Here is a 24002-nt window from a genome sequence, read left to right on the forward strand (position 1 = left end):
TCTTCAGATCGACCAAATTGGCATTCAGAAGGCCAAAATGATCTTCAGGATGACAAAATTGGTCTTCAGATCAACCAAATTTGCATTCAGAAGGTCAGAATGATCTTCAGATCGACCAAATTGGTATTCAGAAGTTCGAAATGATCTTCAGGATGACAAAATTGGTTTTCAGATCGACCAAATAGGCATTCAGAAGGCCAAAATGATCTCCAGGATGACAAATTTGGTCTTCAGATCGACCAAATTGGCATTCAGAAGGCCAAAATGATCTCCAGAAAGACAAAATCTGTTTTCAGAACGACCAGATTGTCTTCAGATCGACCAAATTGGCATTCAGAAGGCAAAAATGATCTTCAGGATGACAAAATTGGTCTTCAGATCAACCAAATTGGCATTCAGAAGGTCAGAATGATCTTCAGATCGACCAAATTGGCATTCAGAAGCCCAAAATGATCTTCAGATCGACCAAATTGGCATTCAAAAAGGCCAAAATGATCTTCAGAAAGACAAAATTTGTTTTCAGATCGATCAAATTTTCTTCAGATCGACCAAATTGGCATTCACAAGGCCAAAATGATCTTCAGGATGACAAAATTGGTCTTCAAATCGACAAAATTGGTCTTCAGATCGACCAAATTGGCATTCAGAAATAAAATTGGCATAAGGAGGTCAAATTCGTAGAGGTGAGCCAGCCAAGGGCTGAAAACCTCTTTAATAAAGACGATAATAATAATAATAATGTCAAATTGATCTTCAGATTGACCAAATTGGCATTCAGATAGGCCAAAATGATCTTCAGGATAACAAACTTGGTCTTCAGATCAACCAAAAATTGGTCTTCAGATTGACCAAATTGGCATTCAGAAGGCCAAATTGATCTTCAGGATAACAACTTGGTCTTCAGATCAACCAAATTTGCATTCAGAAGGCCAAATGATTTTCAGAACGACAAAATTGGTTTCCAGCACAACCATATTGTCTTCAGATCGATGAAATTGGCATTCAGAAAGGCGAAAATGGTCTTCAGATAGACTAAATTGATTTCCAGAACTACCGAATTTGCCTTCAGAAATTCCAAATTGTTTTCATGGTTAAAACAGGCATTCATTATTCAGAAAGGCTAGAATTATCTACAGAACAACCAAATTCATAAAATAAAATTGATGTTCAAGAATATCAAATTGATAAAAATAAATTGTAGCAGTTTTCAATATGCCGGCCATACCGAATAAAGCTCCGCCCAATTTGTCAGTATTCTCCTCAACCGGGTATAACCCTCAAACCTTGTGAATGAAAGCGTATCTGGGGCTGATTCACCGGCTTTACTAATTAGAGTTATTCGATTCCACACCTTTTCGTAATGCCAAACAACTTGCCAACAAACGCACTGCAGCATGTCGACTTTTGGGGACTTTTGTGTACGTATCCACTTCCATAAAGTAATCCACTTCAAGTGTAATCAAACAACGCAACGGGCAATAAAAATATCTACGCGGCTTATCTTATCTTGTGGCGGTGCATGCGATTCACCCGTTGGACGACCAATAATTGCCATTTGTTTGGACTTTCCATTAGCGTGTGGATGTTTCGTTTCGTTCGGCTGTTGTTCGCAAGATCTATAAAAATCAAAGCTTGTTCAAACTGAACGCATATCGGCTATGTACCCGCGATCGTCACCGACGTCGTCGTCATCGCCAACGCCGTTATCAATCAAGTGGCAAAGGCTGCCGCTCGGTTTGATTGCGCGTCATCTGCGGCGGGTTAGACAGCGGCGACTAGACCGCAAACAGGTGTTTTATGTCACTTTCATACGTGAGAAAATCTGGATGCAGATCTGCTCGGTGACGTAATGTCACGTCCGCTCCAGTTACGATGCCTATCGGTAAAAATGCAGCGAAACTAATTGATCGTTTTTCTCTTTATCTCTCCCCCAGAATCCCGATTCGTGGGTCGTGGTGCACCATCTTCAGTCACAGTCCGGCATCCTTGATCCGGATGATCACATCGGCGACGTAGCGGACGACCGGGAGGAAATCATAGCCAACTACGATGACTGTCCCGGGGGTCCGGATCCGGGAGTGCCACAGGGAGGAGGTGATGGTGCTAGTGGCAGCTCGGTGGGGACCGGCAGTCCCGACATATTTCGTTCCGAGCCGGGCAAGTACGGGCCGGAAAGTTCAACGCCTCACATTGAGGTCACCTCAACGGAGCAACCGCCGATGGGACTGGGCCTGCAGGTCCGACGCGGTAGCGAGCCATCTCTACACCAGATTGGTGTAACGGACCAGCGAAGTCCCCTGTACAACGTCAGTCCCAATGGGCACCAGGACACAAAACGGTGGTCGGCGGCACCGGTCTGCCGGAGCGATTCGGAACCGCCGGAACGGTTACTTTCCCCCTCGAACGGGGTGCCGTACCTATCGCCGGAGTGGAGTGCCCTCCCGGAAGAAGAATCTCACGACAGTCTACCGCAGCAGTTCTCCCGATCGGGGCGGCTGTCGATGCAATTTCTCGGCGCCGAAGCCGCCAACGGGTACCGATGGATGGACGCGGCAGAACGGGTGGCCACCAATGCGACGGGGGCCTACAATGGGACCAGCGCGAACAGTAGTTTCAGCTCCAAGTCGCTCCCGAGGGAATCGAAGCGGAAGGAACCCCTCGGGCAAGCGAATGCTTCCGTGTACGAGTCACTGCGGGAAAAGGATGGGTGAGTAGGAACTTTAAGAATTTATCTCAAGACAACTTCAAATGATTCACTTGTCATAAGACGAGTTTGTACAATCCCATTTAATTCCACCACTTAATTGTACCTTGACAGATACGTATTTCGACCTCAACAGTAAGGTCGTCTTTAGTGTCTCGTACTTGACTCGACTTAAAATGATTTTTTATTTGATTCGACAGGAATCCTGCAAGGATTTTGCAAAAATGTCGCGAGAACTTTTCAAGAATCCCGCAAAGATTCTGCAAAATCCCGAAAGGATTCTGCAAAACCCCAAAAGGATATAATGTCTCAAGTTTTCTGCAAAAATCCAGCAAGGAATTTACAAAACTTTCGCAAAGATTCTGCAAACCCTGAAAGGATTTTGCAAGAACCCTTCAAGGATTCTGAACCAAGGCTGCGAAGATTCCTCTATATCCTTATATCCTTTAAAGGATTCTTGCAGAATCCTTTCGGGATTCTTGCAGAATCCTTGCGGGATTCTTGCAGAATCCTTGCGGGATTCTTGCAGAATCCTTGCGGGATTCTTGCAGAATCCTTGCGGGATTCTTGCAGAATCCTTGCGGGATTCTTGCAGAATCCTTGCGGGATTCTTGCAGAATCCTTGCGGGATTCTTGCAGAATCCTTGCGGGATTCTTGCAGAATCCTTGCGGGATTCTTGCAGAATCCTTGCGGGATTCTTGCAGAATCCTTGCGGGTTTCTTGCAGAATCCTTGCGGGATTCTTGCAGAATCCTTGCGGGATTCTTGCAGAATCCTTGCGGGATTCTTGCAGAATCCTTGCGGGATTCTTGCAGAATCCTTGCGGGATTCTTGCAGAATCCTTGCGGGATTCTTGCAGAATCCTTGCGGGATTCTTGCAGAATCCTTGCGGGATTCTTGCAGAATCCTTGCGGGATTCTTGCAGAATCCTTGCGGGATTCTTGCAGAATCCTTGCGGGATTCTTGCAGAATCCTTGCGGGATTCTTGCAGAATCCTTGCGGGATTCTTGCAGAATCCTTGCGGGACTCTTGTAGAATCCTTGCGGGACTCTTGTAGAATCCTTGCGGATTTCTTGCAGAATCCTTGCGGGTTTGTTGCAGAATCCTTGCGGGTTTGTTGCAGAATCCTTGCGGGATTCTTGCAGAATCCTTGCGGGTTCCTTGCAGAATCCTTGCGGGTTTCTTGCAGAATCCTTGCGGGTTTCTTGCAGAATCCTTGCGGGTTTCTTGCAGAAACCTTGCGGGTTTCTTGCAGAATCCTTGCGGGATTCTTGCAGAATCCTTGCGGGATTCTTGCAGAATCCTTGCGGGATTCTTGCAGAATCCTTGCGGGATTCTTGCAAAAAAGTCTCACAATATTCCGATTCCTTGAGAATCCGTCATTAGATTCCACGAGAATTCCTCGAGAATCTGATTTACAAGAATCCGTCAGAAGATTCCACGAGAATCCGTCAATGGATCCCACGAGAATTCGTCAGAGCATTCTTCGAGAATCCGTTCGAGGATTCCACGAGAATCCGTCAGAGGATTCCACGAAAATCCATCAGAGGATTCCACAAGAATCCATCAGAGGATTCCACGAGAATCCGTCAGAGGATTCCACGAGAATCCGTCAGAGGATTCCACGAGAATCCGTCAGTAGATTCCACAAGAATTCGTCAAAGGGTTCCACGAGGATCCGTCAAAAAACTCCTCGAGATTCTTTCACATAATTCCACAAGAATCGGTCCGAGAATTCCACGAGAATTTATCAGAGGATTCCACGAGAATCCGTCTGTAGATTCCACAAGAATTCGTCAAAGGATTGCTCAAGAATCCGTCAAAGCCGAATCCATCTAGTTCTACGAGAATCCGTCAATAAATTCCACAAACATCCGTCAATAGATTCCACGGGAATTCGTCAAAGGATTCCTCGAGAATCCGTCAGATGATTCCACCAGAATCCATTCGAGGATTTCACGAGAATCTGTCAGTTGTTTCCAGGAGAATCCGTCAGAGGATTCCACGAGAATCAGTTATTGCACGTCTTGTTACAGTTATGCTCAACTTTCCTCTCCATCACAAAACTTATTAACAACGTCATTCCATTTCGTAATGTGTTTCACCCTGCAGTGAAATGCTCCTGGTGGTGAACGAAAACGGCGGTCCCCTGGGTCTGACGGCACTGCCGGACCCGGACTACGGTGGACTGCTGGTGCAGAGCGTGGAACCGGGCAGCCGGGCCGATCGGGGCCGGTTGCGCCGCGGTGATCGCATCCTCGAAATCAACAACATCAAGCTGGTGGGGCTCTCGGAGAACTCCGTGCAGGAACATCTCAGGAAGAGCCTTTCATCGCCGGAGCTGCGGTTGCGGGTCATCCGGGCCGGGGTCGGAACCAAATACAAGCGGGACAACCGGGTCTCGCAGATGATCGAAGCGGAGGAGAAGCCCGGCGCTACCGGTGGTTCCAAAGTGGCCACGGTTTCCCCAACGAGGAAGGTTCCCGGTGCGCCTACCGGGATCAGCTTGCAGGCGGCCAACACGCGGAAGCTGGGCAAACGGATCGAGATTTCCCTAAAGAAGGGAATGAACGGGCTTGGGTTTTCGGTTACGACCCGGGACAATCAGGCCGGCGGTCAATGTCCGATCTACATCAAGAATATTCTATCCAAAGGTGCCGCTGTAGAGGACGGTAGACTGAAACCAGGCGACCGGTTACTGGAGGTAGACGGAGTTCCAATGACCGGCAAGTCGCAGAGCGAAGTTGTCGCGATTCTTCGGGCGACGGAATACGGTGCTACCGTACGGATTGTTGTCTCGCGACAGCAGGAGTTGGCCGAAGTCGAGGAACGAGAAATTGTAAGTGTTGTGTGCATTGAAGGGTTTTCTGGATATCTCATTTTTATCTTTTTAGGGCTGTGGCGTGGAAAGCGAGCAGAAGAGTACTCCACCTAAGCCTCCTCCACCGGTGCTTCCAAAGTCGTCACTCAAGCAGGGGAGTCGGGCTAGATCCGAGGAGATTCTGGATACACACGATTCGTCCTCGGTGACCAATGTTAGATCAACAGTTTCAAAGAATCCTTCATCTGTGCCACCTCCGATTCAGAAGAAACCTCTGACGTCGATTCTCAAGTCCGCGTCAACTAATCAGGTGTGCGACCTTTTGCAAGATCAACCATCGTCTCTGCAGCAGGCATCCTTGCTGGCGGGAGCTGCAGGAATACAGTGGAAGAATCGGGAGATTCTGACGCTGCACATTCCTGTTCACGACACGGAGAAGGCAGGGCTGGGTGTCAGTGTGAAAGGTAAAACTGGATCTGGGAACAGCAGCGGCGGAAGCGGAAATAGCGCCGGTAAGCACGATGGTGATTTGGGGATCTTCGTAAAGAGTGTGCTGCACGGAGGGGCGGCCAGCAGAGATGGACGACTGAAAATGAACGACCAACTGTTGAGCGTCAATGGGGTTTCCCTTCTAGGGCAGTCCAACGCCGAAGCCATGGATACGCTGAGGAGAGCGATGCTACAGACAGGTAAGTGGATCTTTGGGCGGAACATTTCCTCAGAACTTGTACATGAAATATTCGACAAAATTATAGGTGGTACCAATCATCCGGGAAAAATCATTCTGATGGTGGCGCGCCGCATTGGCCGACCGGTCAGTACAGGCGAATTGCTGGAATCGATCGATAACTCAAACTCCAGTGAGCAATCCGGGGCAACGGTGATCTATCTCAGTCCCGATAAACAGCAATCTCAGCAGCAACAGCCGCCCAACGAAAAGCAACAGCAACAACACAAACGTTACAGCAATCCGGTGCTGGATCGGTTGACGGGTGGAACCGGTCAAACCGTCGGAAGCAACGGAAGTCTGAATCACCATCCCACAAGTGCCAGCGGTAGTCCAACTATCAACCAAAGACCTTCTCCTCTAGCGGGCCATGGCCTGCGCAACGAAAGCTACTACATGGCGACCAACGACACCTGGAGCCCGGTGGCAGTAAATCTGAACGGCAGCAACGCCGTACTCATCGAAGAAGATCCGGAACCCACTTCACCGTGAGTTAGAAGTCATGAACTGACCGATTCTTCCTCCCCCTGATGAACACTCCTAACATATGTCGTTTTTTTTTTCACAGAACATTCCACCTGACGCGTCCTTCGGACGCTTCTAACACAACGTCTACTCCGAATGGTGATGTAACGTACGCAAGTCAGCTATCGCTAGACACGAACCCTCCCGCTCCGGACGCCTTCAGCCGGGACGCTATCGGCAGGCGATCGATGTCGGAGAAGCACCACGCTGCGATGGATGCCCGGGAAACGGGCACCTATCAGCGCAACAAAAAACTTCGCGAAGAACGTGAACGGGAACGGCAGCTTACTTCGGGTGTCACGCTCGGCTCCGTAGAATCCATCACCCAGATGGGTCGGATGAGTAGCCTGAAGGCTAAGTCTGATTTGCGAGCGGAAGCTCTGGACCGGTTGGGAGAACTGGGTCCCTCGTTGGGAATGAAGAAGTCGTCCAGCTTGGAGTCGTTGCAAACCATGGTGCAGGAGATTCAGATGGCCGATGAACCGAGAGGACCGAATGCCCTTCGAACGCCTCGTGGTCGGGGACGAGAGGAGGTTCTTAGGGCGGCCGTCGAACGACCACCGGAGACTCGTGAGTATCGAATCATTCATCGGTGACCTAAGTATGTATTAATGAAATTTTTATTTCGCAGAAGCCAAAAAGCATTGGCTGCTAGAGGACGCCGCTCCGGATGCGGATTCCGGAGGGTTCGTCCCTCGTGGTTCACCCTTCCAGTCGTCGCTAAACGATGGCAAGCACAAGAATCGACAGAAGAAAAATGGTCTGTTCCGAGGAATCGGTCACATGTTCCGGTTCGGTAAGCACCGAAAGGACGGAATCGCTCCGATCAGTGATAACGTTCCGGCGGACTATACTGCCAGCTGGGGCGGTGCACCCGGCGAGGAGCGTCCGCTGACGAATGGTGCCGCTTCGCATCAGAAGGGCCAGACCCTGACGGTGAAGCAAAGCAGTTCGAAGGGTTCCGCTACGAATGGTCCATCTGCGCTGGGCGGCAGTGGGCTCACGAATGGATCATCAGCCCATGCCCGAGCCAATTCCATCGAGCGCTCGGCCAGTTCCGGTGTGGTGGTAAGTCATCCGCCCATGTATCAACCTCCTCCGCCCCCACCGCAGCAAAACGGATCCGCCATCCATCATACGGACGTGTTCAACCATCGGTATTCGCACTACGTCAACTACGAGGAACTGCAGCAGCAGATTAGGTAAGTCCTGTGAGAGTTTTCCATTCTGTTTGACACTGTTGGTTCTCTGTGTAAATATCATGTACACTAAGCCATGGTTGGAAGTTAAGTACTTTTACGTCGAATGGTGGTTCTATGTGGCGGGATCTGTGCTAACCTCTCTAATATATCAATGTGCTAATCATAATTTCTCTCTGTTTGGGTCTCAAATATTTCATCTTGTCGATGGTTTTCGTCGGGCGAACGCAGCTTCCACATTAACAAAATGCTTTCGTCACTAAACTTCTAACAAACTGTGGGATTGTTCTTCGGATCAATGGATTAAAAGGGTATGGTTCTACCATTTTTGTGTTATACTTATCCCACTATAGCTTGCCGTTGCTCAAATTATTGGCTAGTAGGGTAGAAAAAACGATTAGCGGCTAGAGTTTGGGTGTCTGACCGTTTGTTTTCCCTAATACCATATTCACAGATGTCGCGCTAAGCGGATATTGGTCCATACTCGAATGATTTTAGGCAGAATCATCCATATGTTTTACCTTTGAAGTGAAGTGATGTAAAGCCATTTCGGCTTCAACAGTTCAACCATTTTTTTATTAACTTTGATTATCTCTGGATTTCCCCACATTTTTATTTTTATTCCATCATTAATTGATCTATGGTTGATACAATTATATTTACATCCATCATTTGTATTTCTATCGAAATGCAAAAATAAAATAGGAATTGCATTGATACTGTTCGAACAAGTTTTGTTAAGCTATCTCCGAATTCTTATTCAACCAAACGTGAAAACCTGAAAGTATTGATCCAAATGCTAATAAACACATTAAAACCTCTCAAAAAATACTCCATCAATGTTTATTTGTGAATGATAAAGATTGCCAATGCTGGTGCGATTGTCAAGTACAATAGGCCCTGATCCGATCAAACATAAGTTGGACTAAAACGTGGAATTTTTAGAAATAATTTTTGTTTTGTCCGCGAGGAGCGCGCTAATAATACATAACGATAAAATCGAACATCTTCCGGCACTAGGCTTTGTCACCAAGCAAAGCACAGGCTCATATTTTTTCAGACGAACCATTTTCTCCACATGTGCGTTCTCATGAGCTACCGACTGCTTCTGGTTTCCTGTTTTCGAATTTTCTTCTGGAACTTAGATGATGTCCTCATCCGACGTTTTCGACGATACCCGCTCTCCTTCGTTCTCAGATACAACGCCAACATATGTAGTACACACCACTTGTTTTGCGGACTTCTTCCGCACTTGAGGTCTGGTGTCTGGTGTCTTCCCTTGATGCCGATTACATCTATCAGTAGAGGAATACTCTTTTCCAACTTCTTATATACACCTTGAATTCCAGTGTACAGATGTTCCAAATCCCAAATTCGATGGCAATTTATCTTGTATAACTTGTATAGTCGTTCACTATAGGGGAGACTGGGTAGACTTGATCCCCTTTTCTGATTTCCGATGTATCACAGCCAAAAATAAATAAACATACGCGATTTCCACACAGACTCTCTAAGAAATATATAATTTAACTTAACTGATGTAAAACAGTCCTTGAATTATTGTTGTTATTGATACACAATCGACTTTTTAGAGTGCTGACGACTTTTAAATTATTGGGGGGAATTGATCCCTCTCCAAGAACTTGCTTTGATAAAAGTAGGAAGGTGCCCTAAGATTTTTAAAATATTTTTCTTTCAAAATATGCAGAATTTTCGAATTGCTGTGCGTATACATGAAGGATTTTTGTTATTGAATTCGACAGCACATGCAATTTTAAAATTTGGGGAGACTTGATCCCCTTTCTATGATATCTACGCAATAATTATGTTTTCCTGCCAACCCTTCATCAAATCTGTCAAATCTACAAAAAATTACAAGCCTGAGAAAAGATTTATATTTTTTTGAATTTTTTCGCCAAATTTTTGTATGGGTGACTCATATTGAGGCAATAACATCAAATCCTGTACCCTAAAACTTTGATGGAATGTTGACATTTTCATCAGTACAGATCATGAAGCATATTTATGGCTTTGTGCTGTGAAAAAACGAAAGTATTTGGTCATTGCTATGAAAAGTTTTGCGAGGCCAATGAAAAAATCTTTAGGAAGGTCAAAACATATAAACCGCCTTGCAGAATAAACAAGGTTGTCAATCGAAAAAATAACTTACCACATAAAGGTCTTTTGTCTAGAGGACCTATACTAAAAAATACGCTAGAACAAAACTGCTTTAGTACTCGATAAAACTGTGGGTGATCAAGTCTCCCCGGGAATCAAGTCTACCCACCTTCTCCTAGTATACATCTTGTTGATTTATCCCGCGGAATTTCTTCCTCAGGGTAGCATTTCTAAACTTGTGGTCAAGCGAGAATTCCGTTGTTTGATGGAGGTTAATGAAGCTCCATCGACTGTTAATACTAACTCGACATGTCTTTGGTTAATGGTGTTGCGCTGTGATATTCTACATGCTGAGTTGATTCCTAGCCCATCGTTCTGGCTATCCAGGAGTGCCAGAATATCTCCTTTCTTATCTTCTATTATTGATTTGCTCAGACTAAGGCCGGAGTGCAGTATATAAAAGTCTTCTACATTCGGCTCGGTTCATGGGTGCATGTCGCCAACCACGCAGTCTACGGAGGGTCCGCAAATTGTTCTCCACCTGATCGATCCACCTTACTCGCTGCGCACCTCCCCTTCTTGTGCCCGTCGGATCGTTGTAGAGAACCATTTTTACCGGATTACTATGTGACATTCTGGCTATGTGCCTGGCATGCAACTCGTATCAAAGATAACTCCAAGTGCGCGTTGGTTCTTCATGAGCATTGTCCAGGTCTCGTGTCCTAGACTCTACAGATTCGGAAGCCTCCATTTGAGAGACATGAAAACTAGAAGGCTTCTACCAAGAGGCTCGGAAACCTCCTTTCAGGTGGTTCGGAAGCCTTTTTTTTAAAGACTCGAAGCTTTCCTTTATCAGGCTCGCAAATCCTTTTTCAAGAGGCTTGGAAGCGTTCATTTAAGATACTCCAAAACTTCCTTTCAAATGGCATGGAAGCCTTATTTTAAAAACTCGAAGGACTCCCAGCAGCACAAATCTTACTGCTTTGGTTGCAGCAGCACTTATGTTACTCTATTTGGTCGAATATGAGCATGAGCATTAGTATGATTGACCGCCCACGGTTGCTACTCAGTTATTGCCAGGTCAGCTGTAATTACACAAAGAACCAACAGATGAAGTTTGGGACTAACATTATCTTCAATGTGTAAGAAATTTTGGTGACCCAAAAATAAGCAATACCAGCGCCGGCCGTGTACGAATGCAAGTCAATTGAGGAATTCGCCGAGATCTCAGCATTTTTTGTTTCCCGAGGTGGGCACCGCTCAGTTTTAGGAAACATGGTTTTTGCCGATATTTCAGTAAAAGTGACATTTCTGTTGCTAAGATTCGGAAAATATTTTGCTGATAATAAGCAAAAAAAGATTTTTGTTTTTGCGAAGTTCAGTTTCAAAATTTACTAAGAAACTAAGTGTGTAGGATGTTGAAAGCTGGAGAATATTTTGGTCACGATCATCAAACTAACAACGGTCAGAGCCACTGATGATCAAGGAATGGAAACACTTGTTATGGTTGTCCGAGTCACGGACGATTAGCGAGGAACTGTCGGAATATTTACCTCGACGGCGGCACCTTCCCTCTGAAGGATACCTGGAATGAGCCACTCAGTTGGCTCGGTTGGAATGTGGACTGTATCAACGTCAGCTGAAGGGCCTCCAAGTCCGTACGATAGCGACTATAAATTATTTCTTAACTCTTGAAGCCTTGAGAAAGGCTGTTTGGTTTGGCTTGTCCAAGAAAAAGGCTGCGGGTTAAAATTTGACTACGATGTATTTGGAGTGAAGGTTTACAAACAACTGAATGAACTTGAGCGAATGCACATTTCTTATATACAAGATATTGAATCCTATCTGCCTCCTGATTGGTCGGCCAATCAGCGTGCGTCATGTTGCCAAGTCGTCATTGCTGTCGGTGCTCTCGTCTTAGGCTTCTTCTTCTTCTTTGTCCTTGCTGATGGCGTCAGCTTCATAACGGGACTTTCCGCTAACGGGACTTCGCGAGCCAAGCATGCAAGCTATCCCGTTTGGATGAGGAGTGCGTGTTCATTTTCAAAATGGTTGTTAGTAGGAATGGGACCGAAACACCCGCGATCGACTCGGGGTTAGTAGGATGGGATGCGGGATTTTGGGGTGATTAACTTTAGGATTGGTAACTAGGGACAAACATTCTATCACGTTCGCTTTAGGCGCGAACAATGGTTACCTGTGGTTTCTTGGTCGCGATGTTATGGTTTATGGGTAGGAACTATGGTTGCTAACGTTGCGTTTGATGACGACGATCAACAGGAGAAAAAAACTAAGCATACCATTGACCATCATGATCAATGCCAAGCCTGAATGATAGTTGTCTCTGTTAGGGCCACCCCCTGGCCCTATACTATACTATACTATCACAAGGGGTTTGACAATAGCCACCATGTTCATCAAAATAAACATCATGTGCTTTGTTTACTATTTGTTTTGGTTGAATCTGAAAATTGTTTTCGAAATAATTTGCAAGATTTACATCTATGTCCATGAGAATTATGTTATTTGATGATAAAATATAATAAACTTACGAATTGGAGAGAACCGATATAAAATCAAACGCTACACGAAATCATATTTCGTAACTTGTTTTCCTGCTCCGAATCAAACAAAAGATATTATTATTGTTTATACTGTGGTGAGCATTACAGTTAAAATGGTCCGAGGATGCAAATCGAACCAGTGTTGTAAAATGTCATTTGCATTCGTTTGTATAATTTTCCCAGAACTTGTTTCAGAAGGTAGCTATCAATTCATGTTGTATGACGAACTTATAGCGGTTAAATGGGCCTACAACTTTGTCTAACGAGACTTTGCTGTAAATATGTAATCTGGGGCGTGGGAGGCAAAATGTCATTCAAATGACATTGGGGTCGTTCAAAAATTACGTCCAAGGTTTGAGGGGGGAGGGGGGTCCGAATTTTGTGACAGTTTGTGACAGGGGGAGGAAGGGGGGTTCGTCTTTTGTGACGTCCACCCTAAAAAAAATTTAAAGTATTTTAGGGACAATTTGCATTTAAAAAACATATATTCAAACTGTTAGTAAGGGACATAACTCACTATGCTATTGTAAAAGTAGTGTACGAAAAAGAAAAACTTAAATAATCACCAAAATAAAAATGACACATGTACGTACAGGGGAGGGGGGGTCAGTGATTTGTGACAGTTTGTGACATGAGGGGGGAGGGGGGTTGAAAATGCCGAAAAACGATGGACGTAATTTTTGAACGATCCCTAATGTCAAATGACACGTGACATTTTGGAGAGTTTTCACTCTCCAGCCTTTGATGTTATACTTAGAGCAATGTACCCTTGGACAAAAATATAACCCTACTCAAGCGTTATGAGTACATTCAAAATTATGGAAGAAATTTTGCTTCTAAAGAAAGTTATGAGCAAATTAGTCAAATGACATGCAGATGACATTTTACAAGCCTGAATCGAACAACATTCAATAGTGAAATTGAAATGAAATAAATAGTATGCAGAAAGATGTTTAAGGATTATATTTACATGCCCATAATAGCTGGTATTATTTTTGAACAAATTGAAAATGTGTAACCAACAATATTTTGGATAAAATCTAGTTTCTTGTGAACGCACGATTCGGGAGAAGTACTTTTCAAAATGTATGCTGGACAAATTTATGATGATGTTCGCTACGCTGAGAAGCACCTCTTGCCACGGGGTTGATTGGGGCCGATGCCCACGTAGCGTTTTTTCAAGCTGTGTGCACACCAAGTCCACGCAGGGTACCGAGCATCAAATATCGCTTAACTTTTCAAAAGGAACTAAGTAACATTTTTTCCATGAATTAATTTGAATACTGCTATCAATAACTTTCATGTCGTTCTGTTGATTGCGCTAGTCAAATGAATTCATGAAAAATTTTTTACTCAGGTCCTTCTGAAAAGTTAAGCGAGAAATGTAGTCGTGCACACGTATACGTGTGCATTACTCCATTTCATGCTGGGTACCTTGCGTGGACGCGGCGTGCGTACAGCCTAAAAAATACCACTACGTGGACATCAGCCCTTATCAAATAATGATTGCAAAATGAACTTTCGTTTTGATGAACCCCCGCACAGGTCTATAGACTTCTAGACCATCATTTGAAAAAGGCGTTACAGCCAAAAGTTATTCTTTCCAGTTCTTTGTCTATGTATATAGCGAGGTATGTAAACGAGGAATCAGAAAGAATAAACTTCGGTTTTTATGCCCTTTTCAAATGTTAGTCTAAACTTCACTTGAACAAAAGTTTATTTTGCATTCATTATACGACCCACTGAAATGTGAGAATTTCTTCCGGTAGTTCATTTTGCGTTGGTCTATATGGTCCAGTGCACCAAATGAACACACTGACGTTTGAGCGGTGCACTGTTAACTAAAAATGAACACTTTTTCATATATCAAGTTCATTCAAAATGAATTTCTGCACCGCTCAAACGTCAAATAATGGACCTACGCTCTCCGAATGTGTGAGTGCCGATGAAACGGAAAATAAACACTCCTAGATGGTGATACTCATCGAAGTTTGGGTTAAAATGAGTAAATTTTCATATATTTTTTAACCCTTCTAGAATAATTGTGAAGGCTCCATCAATTTTGAGGTTATGGACAGAAGGAAAACCAACTATATTTACACATAACGAATCGAACATTAGTGTGCGTGTGTCAAACGTCACTCATCTCTATAGACATGTGAGGGGTTCATCAAATTCACTCACCTAATCGATTTTGACACTTAAGCACTCGAACAAAAGTTCATTTTGCGTTCATTTACGACCCGCTCAAATTACATAACCAAGATGAATACACCACTAGGTGTTCCAATCTGCCAAATTCACGATTCAGCCATCTTGGATTTTAGTATGGGAGAGCTATAAAGAAATAATGAATGTAGGGATGTTTTGGTAACATGCAAACGTCGAAATATTGGTGCCGTATAACAAAATCTTGTGCAATATTTCAATTTCGACGAAAAAATTAATCCGGATTAGGGGAAAGTGGGCCAAGACTGCCAACGTTAATTATGACTTGAATGAGAATTAACTTCTTCTTATTGGCATTACATCCCCCACTGGGACATTGCCGCCTCGAAGCTTAATGTTCATTAAGCCCTTCTACAGTTTTAAACCGCGAATTTTCTAAGCCAAGTTACCATTTTTGCATTCGTATATCACGAGGCTAATACGATGATACTTTTATGCCCAGGGAAGTCGAGACAATTTCCAAACCGAAAATTGCCTAGACCGGCACCGGGAATCGAATCCATCCACCCTCAGCATGGTCTTGCTTTGTAGACGCGCATCTTACCGCACGGCTATGTTTGATTTTTTTGAGAGTCAATGCTTAGTAGATTGAGAATCTCAAAACTGCAGATAAAACATGACCCCTTTTCATTCCAGTGGAGATTATAGAAGGGTTGCATTCATGACGGGATTGGCGGAAATTTTTTAGTTTTATTTTCAGAAGTTTGCTTATTTTTATAAATTTATGTTTTCCGAATGTATGTATTTACGGACCATGTTGAATTCATTTGTGACATTTTGAATCGTTGTTTCAACTTGTCCCGCACCATGCATTTCTATTTGTCCCGGTGGGTTGAAAATGTGGAGCAATTTCAAACAACCAAAATACAAAAAAAAACGTGTCTTTCATCGATTTTTCATAATCATTATGCTCATTCAACATTGAATGAATAAAATGATAATGATAAAAAAAAACTCTTTCAAACATCATTTTAGAACCTGTTTCATTGGCATGTCAAATAGTTGGTTAGGATTTGGCAAAGGGCGAAAAATAAACAATGGCAGGGATTGCTTTTGAAAGCTGCAATCTTCCGGCCATGGCAGGTGCGTTTAGGGGAGTAGTCTGTTGAAAAAAATATCAGGGCATTTGGTCATTTCAGATCTAAATTACAGCTTCTGTTTCAACTTACCCCGTATTTCAACTTGCCCCGGTGTACCTTAGATTTGGTTCGAAAAAAGGTATTGGAGGGTAACCGCTCTCTTCGGTGGGGTTTGATCCCATGAAACCAGTACGCTAGACAGGTGCTTTCCCTACTAAGCTACGAAGGACCTCCGTCGTCCTCCGCAGCTCAGCGGGTACTGATGAAACCGAATTCCCAGCACTGGCACGTACCCAATCTCTCGCAATACATTTTCAGAACTAACTCTCTCATATGGTTCAATCAAAGTTAATTGCCTATATTCCGGCGATTAAACCACTCGACTTGGACATTAATTTACAATGTTGTGAAAACTCATATGTGAATATGTACGTTATGTGGAAGATATTGATTTGGAAAATGTATTGGAGGTAACTACTTTCTTTTCGATGGGACTCGAACCCACGACCCTCAGTACGCCAGACTGGTGCTAAGATACGAAGGACCTCCGTCGGCCTTCGCAACCTAGCGGCTACTGAATAAGCTCTAGATTCCCAAATTGGACGCATAATCAAATCACTCACAATCAATTTATGAAACCAACACTTCCACATGTGTATAGTATACGTTCACATTGAAGGAGCGTGAGGGTTGTATGTCAATGCCCAGAATACCAATCCCCAGAATCAGTTCCCCAGAATGGTATTTCCCAGAATTCCATTTCCCAGAACGACCAATTCTCCAGAATGCACCATTTCCCCGAAAAGAAATCCCCAGAATGACCTATTCCCCAGAAAAAAAACCCGAATGACCCATTCCCCAGAAACCAAAAACCCAGAATGACCAGTTCCCCAGAAAAAGGTATCAGTCTAAGAAACTATGTTTTTCGCTGTCATTTCTATAAATTAAAAATACTAGATACTATATTTCTATGCAAAAATACTTATAAGGCTAAACGACATATGCTGCCTTATTTTAAAGCACGCATTTGCCTGGAATGGAGCCCATTTGATATGTTTGTTAGGGGTCACATATAATACGAAGGAGCATATAATCCATTATACTCGTTGTTCATATTGGGGGAAGCCCATATGGCATAATGCCGGTTGGCATAAAGCCGTTTGGCATAATGACCATTTGGCATAATCGTTGAAAAGAGTATGAAATGCAATGGGTCGTAAGAATATATGATTTCCATTTTTCGAAGTATTTATTTACCTGGAATAAGACAAAAGAGTAGATGACTCCTTCTTTAAAAGTATGCATTTGCCCGGAAAAAGGCAAACGAGTAGATAACTACTTCTTCAAAAGTATGCATTTGCCCGGAAAAGGTAAAAGAGTAAATCACTCATTTTTTTAAAGTACGCATTTGCCCGGGATAATGCAAAAGAGTAGATGACTTCTTCTTTAAAAGTATGCGTTTGCCCGGAAAAAGGCAAACGAGTAGATAACTACTTCTTCAAAAGTATGCATTTGCCAGGAAAAAAGGCAGAAGAGTAAATGACTCCTTCTTTGATAGTACGCATTTGCCCGGTATAAGGCAAAAGAGTAGATGACTCCTTCTTTAAAAGTACGCATTTGCCCGGGATGAAGCAATTACGAAGTATTTAGTCTAAGCTAGGAAATGGTGCATTCTGGGGTATGGTATTCTGGGGATTAGGACATTCTGGAGAATGTCTTTCGGGGGATGGAGGCATTCTGGGAAATGTCTTTCGGGGGATTGTGGTATTCTGGGGAGTAGTGCATTCAGGGGAATTAATTTCTGGGGAATCACTTTCTGGGCAATGGGTTTCTGGGGTATGACAGTTGTTAGCCATGCAGGATTTTCGTCGTTGTCGTAGACACGACCAGCCATCCATAAGTTGATATCCTCATCCGTAGTAGTAGTACCAGCCAGAGTGTCAACCGCTTTAACCAGATTTTTCATATCATCTAATATGTTTGTCTCATCAGGTTCAGCTGGAGCCCAGACGCGTTCTGGAAACTGGTCAATCAATTTTTTCCAAGAGTTTTCGATCGTAGACGCACTGATTTCATCCCATGAGGAAGTAAGCCAATCAATGCTTTGTAGTAGCATAATTTTTTTGAGTCGATCCTCGAACTTCAGCTTCTCATCTTCAAGTACTAATGTTAGCATGAGCTTTCGTTTGTACCTTGTTTTTATAGCATTAATCACTGACTGGTCCATCGGCTGACACTCCGAAGTCACATTTGGTGGTAGATATATACCTAACCTAAGGAAATTTATAAATATCAAAACCCAACACGTTATGAAAAAGTATAAAGTTATTTTACTTTAATCAGGCCATCGTCTGATACCAAATCTTCTCCTCCATTATAGTGCGCCGTGCAGTTATCAAGAACCAACAACGCTTTCGGTTCTAGGCCAGATTTTTTAGAAAATTCTCTGACGGCCGGCACGAACTCATTATAGAACCATGTTCGAAATAGCTCTCTAGTCATCCAAGCCTTCTTAGAACTATAATAAGATACATCGAGTTGTCCATTGGCCGGAAACGAACGTGGTTTTGCAGCGGTTCCAATAAACATCAGCTTTAGCTTGTTGGAACCATCGATATTACAGCATGGCATGAAAGTATATCGCATCTTATTCAGTTTCCGCCCGACGCTTTCTTCTCGTAAGAAAGGACTACGCTTCGTGATGCAAGCAACTTAACAAAACTAGCAGACTCATCTGCGTTATAAATTTGGGATTTCTCCAGGCACATTTGAATAATTTGCGTTTTCAAAATATCCTTGAATCGCATATATGGTTCCACATCAGCCGAAGCCTTTTCACCGGATACACGCTTCACCTGCAACCCAAATCGGATTCTGAAACGACGCATCCAACCTTCCGAAAAAGCGAAATTCTCCTCCACGTAATGTCCTCGTTTCTGAATCTCTTGGAAAAATAGCTCTCCCTTCAAACGAAATGCTTCCGATGTGACAATGATGTTTGCCTCCCGCTGCTGAAGAATCCATACATAAAGCATTTCTTCCATCAAAGGGAAATATTGGAATGCGGAATGTTATTGGAATCTGGGGGTTAAGGTTCATGGCAGAGGTTCGTCTTGGTTAACGGATTGCCAATGTGATAGTTAATGAAAGGATGATGTATATTCTCTTTTTTGCTCATTTCGAACTCTAACAGTTATCTGTTAGAACTAATCAAGTTGTAGGAGGTATAGGGGATAGAAAATGGAAACGGTATGAAAGCCCATTTTCAGTTCTAGCGATTGCTAGAACATGAGAAATATATGAAAAGATACAAAGTAGGAGGAATGGAACGGGCCTGGGATTGAACCCACGACCTCCTGCGTATGAGGCAGAAGCGGTAGCCGGTAGACTACCAAGCCCGTTTCGTATTTGATTTTTGTGCTTTATAAATCGAAACACTGAGGACGAACCTACGCCGTATTTCCTGGCTAGCGATCCTTGCGTTCCGCGTCCAGCTTCGAACTCATCGATGATTTGCACCTTCTCGACCAATGTAAGCGTTCGCTGCTTACGTTTTTGAGTGGAGGGTAATACCTGGGTAATACGTTTTCCATTGCACTATGTATTTAATATTTTATCGTAAATAGAATTCGCAACACCAAATGAATCGCGAACGCGGTCTCACTCAGTCGATCACAAACAAAAACTAATTCCGTATTTACGAAATTGACTGAACAACAGCATTCACGAAACTGAATTGACATCCCCCTCGGCACATCCGAATATTTTTTAGATTAGCCCGGTTAAAAAGCGGCGTTCGTTAACCTGGCTGCTGTTTTAGTCCAGTTAGCGAACAGTTGCTGTATAAGGGATTATTTGAGGAGGCTTTTCTTTTATTCAGCATTGGCTGCTTTTATTCGGATACTATACAACCTAAGGCTAGAAGTTGAAGCTTTTAGCACCAAAATTGTTAGTTGGGGTGTCACCCGTCCTAATTAAATATAGCACACTTTTGATATAATGTTTGGTCCTTGCTCGTCTTGCCCCGAGGGGGTGGCCATATCGCCCCATATGGTAAATATAAGCATCATAAAAACACCTTTTTAAAAATCAGTTTAAAATTTACTGAAACGTCATTAATCAGTTTTGCCTTTCTCGTACAACAAAGTTGTACCGAAAGGCTATCATTTCACTACAAAATCGAACTTTTTATAGAAGTCTCGTAGACCCATGATGTTATATACCAATCGACTCAGCTCGTCGAACTGAACAAATGTCTGTCTGTCCGTGTGTATGTGTGTGTGTGTGCACACGAAAACCGAAAAACATTAGCCACTTTTTCATATAGTAATTCTTAACCGATTTTCTCGCAACAAGTTGCATTCGACAGGGGACAAAGCCTTGTTGATCACTATTGAATTTGATAATGATCGTCTATTGCGTTTAAAAGTTATTAAGAAAATGGAATCGAACTATATAAGCGCCATATAAGGTTGGTGCCTTGGCTAAATGCGAGAAAGGCAGTATCACCACTAGGTGAATTAAGTTGGGTTTTGCCTGATATATATATTTTTTTTTTCCTGATATATTTACGTTTTTGTTCCATCGTTCCAAAAGTTTTACTTAGTCATATTTCGAGGAAGCTGTCCTCTTCTTCCTTCAAACATTTAGTGAACGGTTCATTTTTTTTGTAGACCCTAGTCTAGCCCCTCTATGTTTTGATCTTCCTGGTTCACTTTCAGTCGTACAACCTTAAAAGAGGGTCTTTAAATTAAATCATTCCCGTGGCTACGTAGCGCAGTCTCCCACACGTTAGAAGCACCACATCCTCATACTCTACTTGTACAGCAACATACCGATTTCACGTTCAAACCGATTCCATCCACAGTAACCGACTAACGCTGGCCTCACGGTCGTCTTCCCACGGTAATCTCGCTAGTGGTGGTAGTGGTTCCGCTAACCATATCTATGCCCTCATAAGCCAATGCCAATCCAGTAACAATCAAGCTAACCCTAACGCTACAGCAACCTTGCCGCCAGCCGATCCAAGATCCCGCTCAACCTCTCCCGATCCACCAGTACCACCCACCTCCAGCAGCCGTCACCCTCGGTCGCCCGCAACCACGCTGGAAGATCTCATTTCCATCGATTTGTTGCGAGCCCTGCGCCAGATGCAGATGGTCGCCCCTCCACCGCCCGTACCGCAACACCAACGTCAGCTAAGCAGCGACTACTGTCGGTACGTGAGCCGAACCCGCGCGGTCAGCAACAGCAGCCCCAGCGACAGCAGCCATCCCGGAGAAAGAACGGGCTCACCTACGACGACGGGTCCGGCGTACGCCGCTGCCAACAGTGGTCCTAGTCACAGTCCGGTGGATTTCTTGTCGGAATCCACGCTGGACCAGATGCGCCAACAGGTGCGACGCCAGCGGGAAAAGGTGGAACAGGAAAGGTAATGGTCCGCCCGTCCCGGTCCCTTTCTATTTGCATCTTATACTGCCTTGAACTTTTGCACGTAATTTCCTCGTTCTGCAATCAAAATTCGCTTAGATTAGATACTTAGCTTAGTCATAGTCATGCTTCACCATAATTAGTAGTAGAAGCTTTAAATGTTGCACGCATGCTTGCCTACTTGTAGGCGTAAACTTGAAAAATGAGTAGTACTAGAACAAGCATTCTAATTAGATTGATAAGAGCGGCATCATGCGATGCCCATAATTATTTTTCGAACTGCTGTAACCATGCTTCAATCTGAAATCAAACGTTTCGAATCTGTTTTCTCTGCTTTCCGTTCCACCAAATCATCTGTTGTAAAATGTACAATACCCGAACCAAAATCCAAATCCGAACACAAACACAATCCCAATAGTCGACGTCATCATCATTATCATTCCCAAAGATCGACCAGAAACACTCCTCCGGTGGACCTCGCCATCCATCATCAGCAGCAGCACCAGAAACTGAAGCAACCGCGGCCCGTTTCCAACTACTACGATGGCGGCGGAGCCATGTACGAAACCATCCAGCACCACAACGGCCTCGGGGGTTCCCAGCGGAAAACCAGTCAACCCTCGTCCCCATCGAAACAGCTACAGCAGCAGCAATCGTCGGGCAGCTGGAACGGAACCGCTCAGTCGACGTCTTCCGGTCACGGTTCGATTCGGAGTCGAGGACCCTTCGTGACTCAGGTGCAAATTCAGAATCAGCTTTCCTATCAGTAGCGAAGGAGCTGTTCTCTAGAGGCAAAAATTACAAATCGGAAACTGGCATCATTCCCAGTGTTGTCAGTTGTCTCGACGAGCGAACATCGCCTCAGTAGGAATATCTAAAACACGAAACGTTCTGTGATGTTGCAACGTCTCATTCACGAAAGTATCTAAGCCATTATCCGTCGTTTATTTCTTGTATTATTGGTCGTGTAGAAAGTTAGGTTACGTTAAACTTTTGCGTAAGTAATTTCCACTCGATTAAAAAAATGATGTTTTAGATCATTTTTTTAGTTACCACTAGTGCCCTAAGTATCCATTCTAAAATCTACATATCTTTTTAATCGAAACGAACAAAATCCTAATCAAGATTTTTCTCTAAGATTATTCTGTTATGAATCTATTGAGCATTAAGGTTTTCGCGGAAAATCGCAGAACAGTTAACGATGCTTATTGTTTTAACGAGAAACGTTTATACACCCTTAACTATGTATAATTCCTTATTAGTTACGAAATTGGATAACCCGCACTTGTAAATTATGCGCAGCTTGTAAATATTTATTAAAAACACGCGAAACAAAAAGTGCTTTATTGTTAACGAAAAATTTAAAAATTTAAACGAAAGTTCTCACCCGGTGAGAGCATTTCCAACTGTAAATATAGATTAACATGCTTCCAATTGTTTATTGGGATTCAATCGATTCTCGTACATCGTTACGCAAAGGCATCGCAGTTCGCGAGCGCCCCTTGTGCATTCCATTACGATTTCTGACATACTTAAAGGTACTTAACTCAGTTCGCACCCGCACCAATAAAACGTTAGGAATATTAATAGTCTGTTAATGATCGTAAAACATGTGCTGTGCTGCCGCGGCGGCTGTCTACTTAATTAGTTGCCTTATACATTGGCGAAACAGATGCAAGTCTAAAATATTAACATTTATATTATATAGATGAAAAAGAAAGTATATTAAAGAGACGATGTATTGTAAATTGTTATACCAACGAACTCATCTACTGCTACTGGATCGAAGAATCTATATGAAGTATTATAGAAGCGAAGAAAAAGCATAAAAGTAACTTCAGTGATTGATATGTGAGATTGGGTTTCCATACGATAGAACAGAAAGAAAAATCCTTGAGATATTATTGAGGGTGTCCTTATTTTGTTCCATCTGATCGATCCATCTTACACCGTGTTCCTCATACCTTTCGGATCATCAACCGCATCTCCATCATCTGGAAATGAAAATGGAGCCTTTTGGCTATGTGGCTGTTGTTTCGATTACGTCTGATCATCAACATCTCATTGGCAATTGCGCGGATTTGAGACTAGTGGTGAAAATATTCCGGAAGGTAGTAGCGTAGAGCAGACCAGTAAAGAATCTGGGCGAATTGGAAACTCAGAAAAATCAACGGATCGCTGAAGCATAAAAAAATAGTGGAGAGAACAGAATCTAAAGCCGCGATAGAACGATCAAAAGTCATACGAGCCAAAGTTTCAGCCCGTCAACGCTCATGTCGCGAACGTGGGTGGACTTTCTCGCAAACGCAGGAGAAAAAGCCACATCAACCAGGAATCGGCTCTTCTACGCTTTCATGGCGCCTAAACGAATCGAAGATGAATGGTGGTTCGAGCACTTTGACTTCATGACATCCAATCAACTGTTGCATAGTTTGTTTTCCAATATTTGAAACACCGCAACTTTTCCCGGAAGATACAAGATCGGGACAAACATCCGACATTTGATGGCTATCGGGGTTTTGCGGGAAATCCCTTCCGACTTATTGTAACACTAGTGAGGACCTGCCTCTATGGGGAGCATCCATGAATTACATAATGCTTAGATG

The 24002-nt window shown here is 43.5% G+C and overlaps 1 protein-coding gene across 16 annotated transcripts in view; it reads left to right on the forward strand.

Moving 5' to 3' along the window:
- Positions 1-24002, forward strand: part of LOC134207880 (partitioning defective 3 homolog) — a 449770-nt gene that overhangs the window by 268684 nt on the left and 157084 nt on the right. For 10 of the 16 annotated variants that reach the window (XM_062683872.1, XM_062683874.1, XM_062683873.1 and 7 more), the window contains exons 3-9: positions 1935-2707; positions 4817-5543; positions 5599-6214; positions 6281-6740; positions 6821-7347; positions 7409-7979; positions 21815-23246. In XM_062683872.1, the coding sequence (XP_062539856.1) occupies positions 1935-2707; positions 4817-5543; positions 5599-6214; positions 6281-6740; positions 6821-7347; positions 7409-7979; positions 21815-22166 (4026 nt within the window). In that variant the 3' untranslated portion in view covers positions 22167-23246. Of the gene's footprint in view, positions 1-1934; positions 2708-4816; positions 5544-5598; positions 6215-6280; positions 6741-6820; positions 7348-7408; positions 7980-8207; positions 8263-8430; positions 8594-20970; positions 21398-21814; positions 23247-24002 lie in introns of those variants that run through there. The other 6 variants (XR_009978437.1, XR_009978438.1, XM_062683870.1 and 3 more) reach the window with 6 other exon arrangements.

The sequence above is a fragment of the Armigeres subalbatus genome, chromosome 1 (assembly GCF_024139115.2).
Source record: "Armigeres subalbatus isolate Guangzhou_Male chromosome 1, GZ_Asu_2, whole genome shotgun sequence".
Taxonomy (NCBI): domain Eukaryota; kingdom Metazoa; phylum Arthropoda; class Insecta; order Diptera; family Culicidae; genus Armigeres; species Armigeres subalbatus.